The sequence below is a fragment of the Blennius ocellaris genome (genome assembly GCF_963422515.1).
Source record: "Blennius ocellaris genome assembly, chromosome: 11".
NCBI lineage: Eukaryota > Metazoa > Chordata > Actinopteri > Blenniiformes > Blenniidae > Blennius > Blennius ocellaris.
In genome coordinates, this window is record NC_137660.1 from 25,663,601 (window position 1) to 25,676,031 (window position 12,431).

A 12,431-nucleotide genomic window follows, 5' to 3' on the forward strand; every position below is an offset into this window, starting at 1 on the left:
TGGCCTTTGGAAATGGAAAAATTAAATTGAGGACGAAAATGAGGAAACAACACAGACAGAAAATGTTTCAGGGAGGCAAATCTTCTGTCACTTTAAATGATCTGAGCCAATAAAAACCTGGAATGGCATGTGTGTGACTCTCCCTTCAGCAAAGATTAGCTGAGTAAGTATGAAAACTTATCATAGGTAAAGGTCATGTGGATTGGCAAAACTTCACAGGCTAAAGCAGGAAATCATGATGAAGAGAAAAGTACGAAAAACTGGGGAAGAGCAAGAAAGACCTGGAGGTGCCTTTTCATTTCTTTTCATTGTTTTTGAGAAGAAATCATGTTAGAAGGTAGCGAAGAGGAAAACAAGACATTTGATTTGATTCCGTTTTTTTGTGCGATATATGTATTTAGCTGAATAAAGTTTTTTGCCTGAAAGAAGCCTATATTCCAGGGGATAAACTAATTTTGGTTCAGAATTTCCATCCTGCTTGGTTTGATCTTAATCAGGTCGGGACCAGGAAACTGATGGCAATTCCTAAATTGTCTTTCCTAGTGTAAAATAGGTAGTATAAGTAGTACACTTCAAAATTAATCCATGACGTGGCGCTGAGCATTTTTCTCCTCGTTTGGAGAAGGTTGTGGGTTCAAATCCTGGCCTTTCTCCCTGCGTTTGCATGCGCTTTCTCCGGGTACCCCAGTTCCAGCCTGCAGTCCCACTACATACATGTAAGCTTCATTGATTGCCTGTAGTTGTGATTGTCTGCTTTCTGTTTGCCATAATCTCCCATGGTGGATGATAAAGTAAGTTGTTGAGCTTTTATTATTGTAAAATTACACAACACGTGTTCACTGTAATGTTTACACTTAGATCATCTCGTGTTCTGGTTGCAGGTCTGACGGCCCTGCTGTATGCCATATTTTCCACTTCCTCGATCATTAAATGCATTCAATTATCATAACAACTTACTTTTCAATCAGAAGATAACAAGAGTGTAAAATCTTAAGATGTAAGACTAAAGAAAAGAGGATGACACTTACTGTCATGGCCAGGAGTTTGCCATAAGTGAGGTGTGCAGGAATATGGTCCGGCTTGGCTCTCAGGGACTCTCGGTACCAGTGTTCGGCTTCAGTCAGCTTGTTTAGTCTCATGTAGGCCTCTCCTGTGGGATCAGATGGACGATGGGTCAAATTGCAGGAGGGCCAACACATCGAGGAGGTTTCATTTTCATGACAGGTTAGCAATGACGCTACAAACTGGAGCAACAAACATCGCAGAAACTCCCATGAAGTGACTTTTACAAATTGTAAAATGCACAAACTTCGACATTCTTGACCCCGACCCTGTCACGAGGAGGATTTCATTTTAAATTATGAGTAAAAATCATTGTTACAAATTAAAACAAATTCTGCCTGTGGCTTGGAAGTACTCCTAGATAATTCAGACTCTCTCCCTGATCAGTCAGACGTCATCTGATACCTCCCCCACAGCCAGATCTGGATCTCTGCCCACCAAACACCTGAAAAAACAATGACCTCTCCTTCCAGGCCCTCCGATAATCCTCATGTTATTGCAAAAATTCTGACAAGATCAGCTGATAACACAACACAGTTAATATCAACAAGGTAATGTACTTCGAGGGAAAGTGCAAACGTATCCCGCTCAATGAAAGTTCGCTTGTCATATGGTATAAATTGCAATCTACATTAAGATTTAGGGATTATGAAATGACCTTACAGGTTGTTTAGACTGGAGCAGACTGAAAACTTAATTCAGTGGGGATTAGCACTAATCTATTTCCTGAAAACACGGTGAGAAGCAACAGGTGACATATGCCTTATCGACACGTTCTTAATTTTGCGAAAACAGTTTCAATGAGTGATAACGATGTGTAATGAAACCTCTTAATGATATTCAGGACTTACCCTTTATCGATAACAAAGCTCCAGATGTAAGACCTTTTGATACGTGTGTTTGTAAAACATCCTTAAATATGTTTTACATCAGGATACACAAGCTTTATTTCCGTTGAAGTGATGTTTCTGATTAAGTGCAGCCTTGATTTTACTAGATTTGACATCATCTATAGTCTATTTTCACATAGCCACAATGGCAAGGCTTAAAATTCCTCCTACATTTTAATATTGTTTTATATATAAAGTGATCATATTTTTAAACAACTGGGCAGAAATGACAAGAAATGAAGAATTTCCCTTAAAGTGGGGGCAGACAAGCGTTGCAAAACAGGATAAATTGATGCAATTTATTGCCAAAAGACAGTGTAAATATGTTCAAAACCCTCTGAATACTTGAAGAAATTTAGGCCGGGGTTGGTAAGACCTTTCAGATTATCCCTTTGACGCGAATCCTTCATTTCAGGCCAACAGACTCATTTTGAATTTAAGGCTTTTAAATTGTCAGCAATGTGCATTAAGTGAGTACTTTTGCCCGTGTTTCTGAGATAACTTCAGATTTCAACATGGAGCAGGTGGTGGATCTTGTGAGGGATTAAAGTGATCATAATGTGGAGACCAGTATGTGAGTGCAGAGTTCTAAGTCTCTGCTCTCTGGCAGTTTTTGAATTTTATGCACTCTCCACACACAAAGCAACTTTTTTTGCTTGGATAAACTTTGTAGGATGAGCAGTACTTTTTCCTAAATCTTTTTCACTGGCGTGGTTCTTTGCTTATGACTTGTGTTGAGCTTCTGTATAATGCAGGTGCTGAAACTCGTATAAATGCAGATAAATAATGAGATGAGAATCTACAATCCCACATGTTATATCATGCTGTCGAGAGCAGGGGTGTCAAACACTTTTGTAAACAGAGGTCACATACAGTCCAATTTTATCATTAGTGGACTGTACCGGTAAAACAGTGCCCTAAGTTTGTTTTTTTTGTCGCGATGCAAACGTCTATATTTTCACAAAACCAAGCAATTACAACGGAAAATGACTACAATCACAACATAGACAATTTGAATGAAATAATAAAAAAGTTAGGGAAAGAAAAAAACCTCTTAAAAAAAAAAAAAATGTGCGCACTGGTCTGTTTTGACATGACCTCATTAATTTTAAAAGGTTTAAAAGCAACACAAACACCCGAGTCGCGCGCTGGCAGCAGGGCCCTGTGTGAGATTAGCACGGACATCAACGTGCAATTAGAAGTGACATTGAACCCCAGCGGCTGAAACGGGCTCCTCGGAGTGGAACATTCCTCGGCCCACCAGAGAGTGTTGGAGCGAGACCAGCAGGGTGCAGATTACCACCCAGGTCCGCGTCTGATGAAAGCTCCTGCTCCTTGGCGCCTGACAAACAGCACGAGCGCAGCACGGTGAGTGAAAGTGAAAATAGATATGGGCAGGTGTGCCAAATGTGCAGATCAAGTTCAGCGAGGAAACAACACTAAGCTTGCAGAAATCACAGATCTCTGGCTGGGAGCCTCGGCTGCAGACGCAGTGCAGCTCCTTAACGCTGCCTGGAGCTTTCATCAACATTTTGACATAATCTCAGGAGCTCTGTCAAAGTGCATTTTGCCAACTTATAAGCAAAGCCTTGGCACTCCCAAGTCTGAAATACAAATGTCCCAGTACGCACGACTGAGTGTGAGGAGGTATGTGTATGTGTGTGTGTAAGAGAGAAAGAGGCTGAGGAAAAACAGCTGAAAAAAAAAAAAAATCAGTGAAGTACGCAGAAATAATGAGCCCGAAAGCAGCTGTTCTACAGCTGGAATACAACAAGCTGAGTTGTTCTAGTAGTGAGGAGCAAATTAGGGCTGTTCAGCAAGATACAGGAAAGTTTACTGCTGTCGAGTCAAAACAGTGTTGACACCGTGGAGCCAAATTACTTCCCTCAAACAAGGTTTCTGCAAAAATAAATTGATACAAAATGTGAAAATAAATATCCCATTGCCGTCTCGATCCTCTTGCAGCCGTGTTCGGTTTACTCTACTTTATATTCATGAAGCAATCTTTTGGATAAATCTTACTGGTTGGCTTTGTTCTCGTTCAGTTGACTGATGGTTCTTCAGGTTCAGGAGGCCGTTCTGTGTGACGTTTGCATAATTTCCCTTGTTTCCTTTTTTCAGCTTTCTCCCAAAGCCACTAAATATGGCTGTTTATGCTTTTAATGCTTTTTTTTCTTTGCATTTTCATCACTTTGTCATTCAATGTTTTAAACTTGACTCGGGTTTTAAGAGCTCAATTTTGCTTGATGTCCGATGACAACGTGATTGAACGTAACTGTCCAGTTGCTGAAATTTTTAGGTTTTAGATGGCAAAATGTTCATAGAAATGTTTAGCGCCAGCACAATTTTTGAGCAAGCAACAAAACAAAACAACAACAAAAAAGAAACAAAGACAAAAAACCCCAAATTGAGTTTACTTGAAAAGTTTTGGCCCACATTTTTTCTCAACTCAGTTCAGTCCTAATAAAGCTGTAAACACTGGCTTAACATGCAGTGAGTAAATTCCTGCTAAAACCATGTTTATCCACAAGAACCCCCCCACCCCCGTTTTTTTTTTTTTTTTTTTTAATCTTAAAAGGTTCCAAGCGGGGAACTGGAGCAAAATAACAAAAGTTTGATGAATATCTGCCAGTTCAACAAAAAATACCCCAAGATTAACCATTTACCCTCAGTTTCACTGTTAGTTTTTCCCCTCCCACAGCCTTTATGGTGCTGAACAAAAGTAGCTCTTACCCATCATGTTGTAGAGGCTCTGTGGTGCAAATTGTCTTGGCATTTTCTGTATTGCTTCTTTAAACACGGAGAGGGCCTCCTGTGAATGACAAAAAAAAAAGAGAGAGAGAGAGAAGGTGGGGGATGTTTGCATTAGCAAGTGGAGAGACCCCGCCAGAGGAACCGGCTCTGGGGTAACTCGTCATTCCTCCCATGCAGCCGGGGTCCTGACAATGTGAATACGCAGCGTGGAATTGGGGGTCGCTGGGAGGCTGGTTCATACAGAGCCCAGCACAAAGAGTCTATCCTCAGCGTCACGCTTGTTAAGATGACTAGAGCAGTGTCACTTATTGACTCCGGCATGCATAGTGTGTAGGTCCGGCAATTCACCACAGAGCCTCTCGGAGTTTAAATGGTAGAAGGACCTGATTCCTCCTTATTGCTCAAGCAAATGTTGTGGTTAAGAGGTCAGAGGAAGTGGGATTGCTCCGTTTCTCCACCAGGCCAACAATTTATAAGGACCTTTATTGAATCTGCAGCGCCGCTGCTGCTTTCCTGATTGAATCACCAGCATCACAGTACTTATGTACAATATCGATGTGCAGCGTTGGAAATGCAGCGCTTTCACCAGCACCGTGGGTCTTCGTTGGCCACGGACGAGAGTGGATTTGTTAGGAACTGCCTGAGGATTATCTGCACAAACACTCTGTCCCCTATGACAGGAGCAATTTTGGAACGTGTCCATTTAAAAGTGAAGCCTTCTCTCAATGTCCCCAAAAGGCTGCTTGACGACTTCGCCTGCATTTAATCTCTTTAAACGTTTTCCAGCATGCACATTACTCAAAAGGGCACATTTTCAACACTCACTGTAGCAGTGGGAATATTGTTTTAGACAAAATGTGTGAGTGGAAATTCACAATACATCAATATGGGACCATAGGGGAGGTGTGCTCAAGAAGCTTAAATCAGTGTTTCAATGCATGACTCAAACACTGCTGCTTTTAACGGCAACTGACTGATTGCCATCACTATTGATATTGCAGCTGCAATTACTAAAGTTTCGGTGAGCTTGTTATTTTTGATCTGCGTGATAAAACATTGGCCTGGATGTTTTGCATTTTGTAGATTATCTCAGCTTGTGATTGTCATTAGCTTGTAGATGTGTAATACAGGTGTAAAACTGCACTCCCCATGTGGGAACCAACTGCAGAGGAGTGTTTGCAGTTGACGATATACTTTAATACTGACTGATTAAATCAGCGAGCGCTGACAGCTCATCCGAATGTGTCCCAGCAATAAACCTGTATGCTTACTGTTATGACACCCTGAATGAGATCAACAGTTAAAAGTCCCTCATGAGCAAATGGAGTACAAACACAAGTTAATGCTGTCTTTCTCTCTCTCTAAAATACACATGACAGCAGCAGGCCTTTAGGGCCAAAGTTGTGTTTCGCTTTAAACCTGCCTTTCAACCATTTGGGAGAGCAAATGTCAATTCAATTTAATTTACTTGTATAGCGCCAAATAAAACAGTCATCTCAAGGCACTTGTACAGAAAGAAAAACTATGAATGGTCTTGTATTTATTAGAAGTCTTTGTCAAATTCACTACTTTTAAGGATAAAGCTTTATTTTAACAGATTATAGAGGAACTGTGGTGATGGCTGAAAGAACTTGAATGAAGTTTAAAGAAGTCAAGCCAAGTGGAAAGACCCCTGAAGTATAAAGACTCACTCCAGGTGTTTCAAACAGCCCCGAGTTGAGTTTAAAGAATTTGTGTCCTGGTTTCGTTTTAAGGAGCCCTGGTCACGTCTAAATAATCCTGGAGTAGCTGTATGTGTGAAAAGTGTAGTTTGGACATCTACCAGTAACGAGTAAAAAATGTTGGATATCGCTTAAAGAATCCATTAAAGAGGTAAACATTCAGTAAAAAGTTTCGGTGTGTAAATGATCATATTCCACATTAACACACTGGTCGTAACAGTCGTAGGATATTAATTAAACAAATCATATTGTGCAATATTTCCAGCGCCTTACCTCCTGCTGTCCCTGTTCGTGGAGCAGCTTGCCCAGATTATAGAGGCAGCTGGCGACGGAGCTCTTGTGGGCGTGGGGGTCCTTCAGGTTCTCATCTGGGATATCGGCGCAGGTCAGGAAGGTACGCTTGGCCTCGTCCAGATGACCCTGATTCATCAAGATGATGCCTGTGTTCAAGTAGGCCGCTGCAGTGAGAGACACAAAATGCGCTGCTTAGAATTGAGCATGGAAACGCTTCATTTGCCAGAGACTGAGTGTAATGACATTTGGTTTTTGAAGGAATAAAGTGTTGATTTTGCAAGTTAACAGATAAGACATTGGGTGTCGAGCAGTGTCCTGCAGTGATGCACCATAATGTAATGTTTCCGTTTACTATGCCGCAACACTCGATTCACTCCCATGATGTGGACATAACAAAAGCATATATAATGTGAAGATTTAAAAAATTATTTTCATATGATCCACACCTCTGGGGAGGAAGAATAAACCCCCGCTGATCATTTCCAAGCTTCACTGTATGCATGTGTGACATTTGAATGCATCCCCCGGGTTACATGGATGCTTGTTAAACTTTTCCTTGAGTGGTTGGAGACAACAGGCAATGATCAATATGGAGCCGGGGAGTAATTAGTCTCTGTGGACCTTTTCATCTAAACAACTCCCGATCAAGTCTGCCCGTTGGAATAAATTACCCCGATAAAGCGGATCAATCTTGAAAGCGCTTCATAAGGGTGTTGACGTATGATTAAGTCAATGAAGACAGGATGAGAATCAAAGTCGTTTTCAACAAAATATCTTATTTTATCATACCTTTGAATTAGTTTATCTTAGAAAAGTCGCAACTTTCTATTCATCATCCATCTTTTTTCCCCAGTATTGTATTCAATTATTGCTCAAGTGTAGGCCTTTCTGCATTGTAATGAGCTGCAGTGAAATGTGTTGCAACCCAAAAGAAATAAATGAAAAAAAATACATAAAAGAGCTTTTTAAATTGATTTCTACATGCAAAAGATTAAATAACAAACCAATAATGCTTCATTGTGTATATTTAAAGGAAAAGCTGCCGTTTTCCCCAGTTAGCTCCCAATCAGGCAGTGACTAATGGTGTAACCTTGGGGAAAAAAAATGCTTTCGCCGTCACATTTCCATTCTGGCTTTAAAACGTCTGCTACTTTGGGGTAATTAATTAACCTTGTTATCGACTAGAACGGATTGGATAATTGCATGCTGAATGGGAATTTTCTAGTCTAACCGTGATCTTGATTAGGTGTATAATTAATCCGAGGAAAGAAAAGAAGAGACATTTAAGATCGCCTGTTTTATCTGTCAGCGGCTGATGCGGGGAACAATAGGGAGCTAATTTATTGCATGATAAGTTAAGATTGTAAACGATTTGTATTAATCAGGGATAGAGCATGGGAGAAATGGTAGAGGGGAGGCTTCATCCCCGGCAAAAAAATCATAAGAAATTCATGATACGAAGAGGTGAAAGAGAGGAACAGGGAGACATATAAACTCAACGGGAGCATCGTGGCCTGAATTCATAATAAATGACATCATGCATTTTCTCGATCTCTTGACATGACTGGGCTTTGAAAAGCCGGTCGCACAGCTGTGCTGAATGTTTAATTCAGCCGTATACTCACTGCCCTTTGCCACCTATTCCTTTCCCTGCACATAACCACAGCCTGCGTTCACTGTTGCTTGGACACAGCACAGCCACAAGCCACAAGAGCAGGAGATTGTCAATAAAAAAAACGAGACAAAAAAAAGAAGAGCTGTACTTACAAGCCAGCGTTGGCCGACTCCCAATGGCCAGCTTATAGTAGTGGAGTGCTTCTGAGAACTTGTTGCTCTCCTGTAGCAGCAAACCGCTGGAACGAAGGAAAGAATGACAGTTCAGAGGTTTCACAAAGCTCTCCAAAAATAAAAGAGACCTTAAGTTGCTGTGATGAATAAACTCAAACAGTAGATAAGGAAGGGGGGTTGGGGAAACCGCACTGACGTTTGACCACACTGTGAGTATTGGCCGATTGCTTTGTGTTTTCCGCTCAGACTAAAACAGCACCATTAATAATGCTGTCAGACAAGACGGCTCTCTGGGGAACGGAAGACAAGGAGGCACTTCCTCCGAGAGTGCGGCGTTGATCAATACACACGTGTCACAGGAGAGCTTGTCCGATTGTCAAGGATTACTTTCATTGCATATGAATGCCAGTTGACAACTTTTGGGAGATTAAATCCGAGTGGTTAGTTAACAAGCACAGAGACACTCACAGGTTATACAGCATGTCGGCCATGTTGCTGCGGTAATAAAGAGCGTTCCTGTACGCCTGCTCAGCCTTCTCCATCTTCCCTTGGCTCTTCAGGACATTTCCGAGGTTCCCCCATGCTGACACGGCACAAAAGAGGAGGTTAATCAAAAGAATAAAATAAAACTCCGGGCAAGTCTCTTGAATAACAATTGTTTCGGAGTCTTGAAAACTTGTGAGTTACACCAGCGGGAGACAACATTTCTATGACAAGGAATGATTTTCCTTTGTTGTGCGCAGCTTGTCTTCCGCCCTGGGCGCAGTACTTTTTCACCTCGGGAGAGGCTGTTGTTCTGCTGCAGCTGGTGGACACACAGTACGTTAAAAATAAAAGGAGATGAAGCACTAGGGGAGCTTTCAGCATGAACCACCAGTCTTTCCAATCAGAATGAGCTTGAAAAGGAGACCACCACAGTGCTATTGAACAGCTAATGGCATTAGAGTTTAATGGTACAGCGCATTGACTCTGACAGGTGATATAAGGTTGCCAGGAGCTTTTGTACATATTGTTCAGACTTTAGAGAGTGAGGTATAATTCAAAGTTCATTGAGAGTAAACCAACAATGGTTCCAGGTGGGTAGGAACCATTTTATTCATTGTTAACAGATATAATACATATGCCCCGACATATTAAATATCTCACATTTGCACAAACAAATGATGGGGCCTAGTGCAGTAAATTAATATTAGAACATTTTCATTGAACTTTGTATATTTGCTTTTAGTTGAAATAAGAGAAGACACAGAAACAACCCGACCTTCTTTCATTCAACTGTACATACAGATATGCATGCTTGGATAACAGAATACATTTTTTTTATAATTGTGTATTTTTGTGTATGTATTTGTATTTATCAGTGGTGTGGGGGTCAAAATCTCTATGCGCAAACGAGCTGTCTTCCTTGAGGCAACAGAAATCAATCCTCCACAAGAAAAATAATACATTTTCATGTGCAGACTTGTTTATAAGTGAGCTAGGTGAAGGTCGAGGTTTCATATGTGATAATTATGCATTAAAATATGTTTGGAAGAAATACATTTTAAACTATGCAATGTGTGAAAACACAACATGTGTGTACAACTGCATTTTTCGCATCTTTTGTTGGATCCAACCCAAAGAGAAACTTATTGAGGGGTTTGATATACTTTGTTGGTTGTTTTGGGACTTTGTTGTTGTACTTAATGTAATGGCATACAGTATATGTTAATGAATGGGCTCCACAACTGTGTGTGTGTGCCTGGGGTCTTTAACAGATCTCGTTTAATTTTTATTGAATGTGATTTGGGGACATTGCTTCTGCAGTGTTCAGCTGACAATGGCCTGCCAGCACAAACAGCTGTCATGCGTCAGCTCCACTGCAGAGTCTGAGAGGGAAATTGTAGCTAAACCAACGTGTCCTTCTGTTGTTTTGAGAGATCCCGGCCTCGTTTCTTTCTTGTCCGCTGCCTGGTAGACGGGACCTCGGCCCTGATGACCTTTAATGTAATATTACTTACTCAAGGGTGCCCTTGTAACAGACATTTAGTTTCTTTAAAGATATGTGATCGCATATCCAACTGTGTTGTACTTTTAAAAGCAATACAAAGCTGAGTTTAGGAATTTCGATATCAGATAGAAATGTATTAGTCTTTTAAAACTGCAGTTTAAAGTGCAGCTCAGAGGAATCCAAATGAGTTCACAGTTAAGTTAATCAGGATAACGGTAAACTCGAGGAGACGGTACAAGTTATATCAAAACCGAATCGTCACCCGAGACTCAGTCGCTTCATTCTCATTATATCGGATGTGAAGGGCCCTTCAGGCAAATACGTGTTCCACAAGAAAGTTTTGCTTTGTTGTGGCAGAGAGTTTACATAATTAAAATGTCTACATTTAAAAAAAACCAAAACCAAAATTACTATAATCTCAACATACAGTCAATTTTAATGAAACCTCCTGGTGCGAAATACAGTGAGATGTCATAAAAACTTCTCCTATAGCTGTTGCATTATTCATGTTTTTAACAAACTCACCCAGACAGCACGGCTTGAGCAACAAGCTCGGGTCTCAAGTGTTGTGTTGTGTCTGCTACTCATGAAATGTATTTATAAAAATCTAATTCTAATATATACTTGGTTTTTTGGTGGGTCAGATTTGGCCCACGGGCCTTATGCTTACCACCCAGAGCATAGATGAATATAGTAAATATGAGTGTACAGCCATCACTTTATTACCTGGAGGTTGACACAATGCGTTTAAACTAAATACCATTACTATGACGAATACCACTTTAAAATACAGAGCAGAGCAGTTGCATTCAATTTGTTTGCGTTGAGCCTTACCTTTAGCAGGATTGACATAAATCCCTGACTTGTAGAGCATCTCCTCATTCTGCCAGTCCCGGTTCCTCAAAACCGTCTTGACACCAAAAATCAGAACCAGGGTCGCGCTGAAGTAAACCAAAACTGTCCTGGTTGACCTGCGCCGCAGTCGGACGTACAGCGATCTCATCCCCACCGCAACCAGCAGGCAAAAGCCCATGCTGGGGATGTACAGTACTCTCTCCGCGATGACAAATCCCACGTAGAAAAACAAGTTTGTGGCAGGTAGAAATGGAATAGCCAGCAAGCCAAGAGAGAACACCACAACGTTTTCCGTGGTGGGCAGTGGAGTCCTGCTCTCGTAGTGCTTTTTGAAACCATTTTGGGCACCGACGATGTGACCGTCTGTGTGGGAGTTGTTGACGTGCTCGTGATTGTTCGAGTGGTAATTGTGTCCATTACTGTTTCCATTTCTTCCGTTGGTGTAATGATGCGCTTTCCCGTTAGCCTCCTTCCCCTTGGACGTGGGGTGAGTCCTCAGACCGAACCAAGCCAACAACAACAATCCAAGGTAGAAGGCGGTCGTGTGAGCGTTCCTGCAGTCGGCGAGGCTCCTGATCAGAGGCAACGCATCCATCGACCAATCAAAACTGAGCATGTCTGGGCAAAGGAGAAGCCAAAGGTTTACGGCAGGAAGGTAGAGAAAAGTCAAAGTCCTGGCGAGGAGCGAGGGAGAATCTGCTGCTGGGTTGTCTGAGTTTGAGAAGTTCGGGGGTTTGTTGCCCATCCAGTAGAAGCGGCAGGCCAGCAGGATGACTCCCCAGGCTCCCAGCACAAACACGCTCAGCAGCAGGTGGATATTCTTCCTCTGAAAAACAAAAAGAGCAGGGAATCATACACAGGACGAAAAAGGCATATGAGGACACCAAACTCATTTTCTTAATGGTTTATGACTCTTGACTGCGTTCTGTTTGTTTTGACGGGGACTAAAGACTGGAAATTGATCAAAAGGAAAATCTCATTCGACATCACTTCAACTGTAAGGACTACAAAGTTAAATTCAAGGCCATGACAGTAGAGTTGTGTAATGCCACCGGGAACAGAATACGTGTTGAACCA

The 12,431-nt window shown here is 41.5% G+C and overlaps 1 protein-coding gene across 1 annotated transcript in view; it reads right to left on the reverse strand.

The window, feature by feature from the left end:
* Window positions 1-12,431, reverse strand: part of tmtc2b (transmembrane O-mannosyltransferase targeting cadherins 2b) — a 98,064-nt gene that overhangs the window by 21,376 nt on the left and 64,257 nt on the right. The window contains exons 3-8 of the mRNA XM_080504263.1: window positions 11,334-12,180; window positions 8,978-9,092; window positions 8,489-8,574; window positions 6,701-6,885; window positions 4,686-4,764; window positions 1,029-1,150 (exon numbers count right to left, since the gene is read on the reverse strand). Coding sequence (XP_080360389.1) covers window positions 1,029-1,150; window positions 4,686-4,764; window positions 6,701-6,885; window positions 8,489-8,574; window positions 8,978-9,092; window positions 11,334-12,180 — 1,434 coding nt within the window. The remainder of the gene's footprint in view (window positions 1-1,028; window positions 1,151-4,685; window positions 4,765-6,700; window positions 6,886-8,488; window positions 8,575-8,977; window positions 9,093-11,333; window positions 12,181-12,431) is intronic.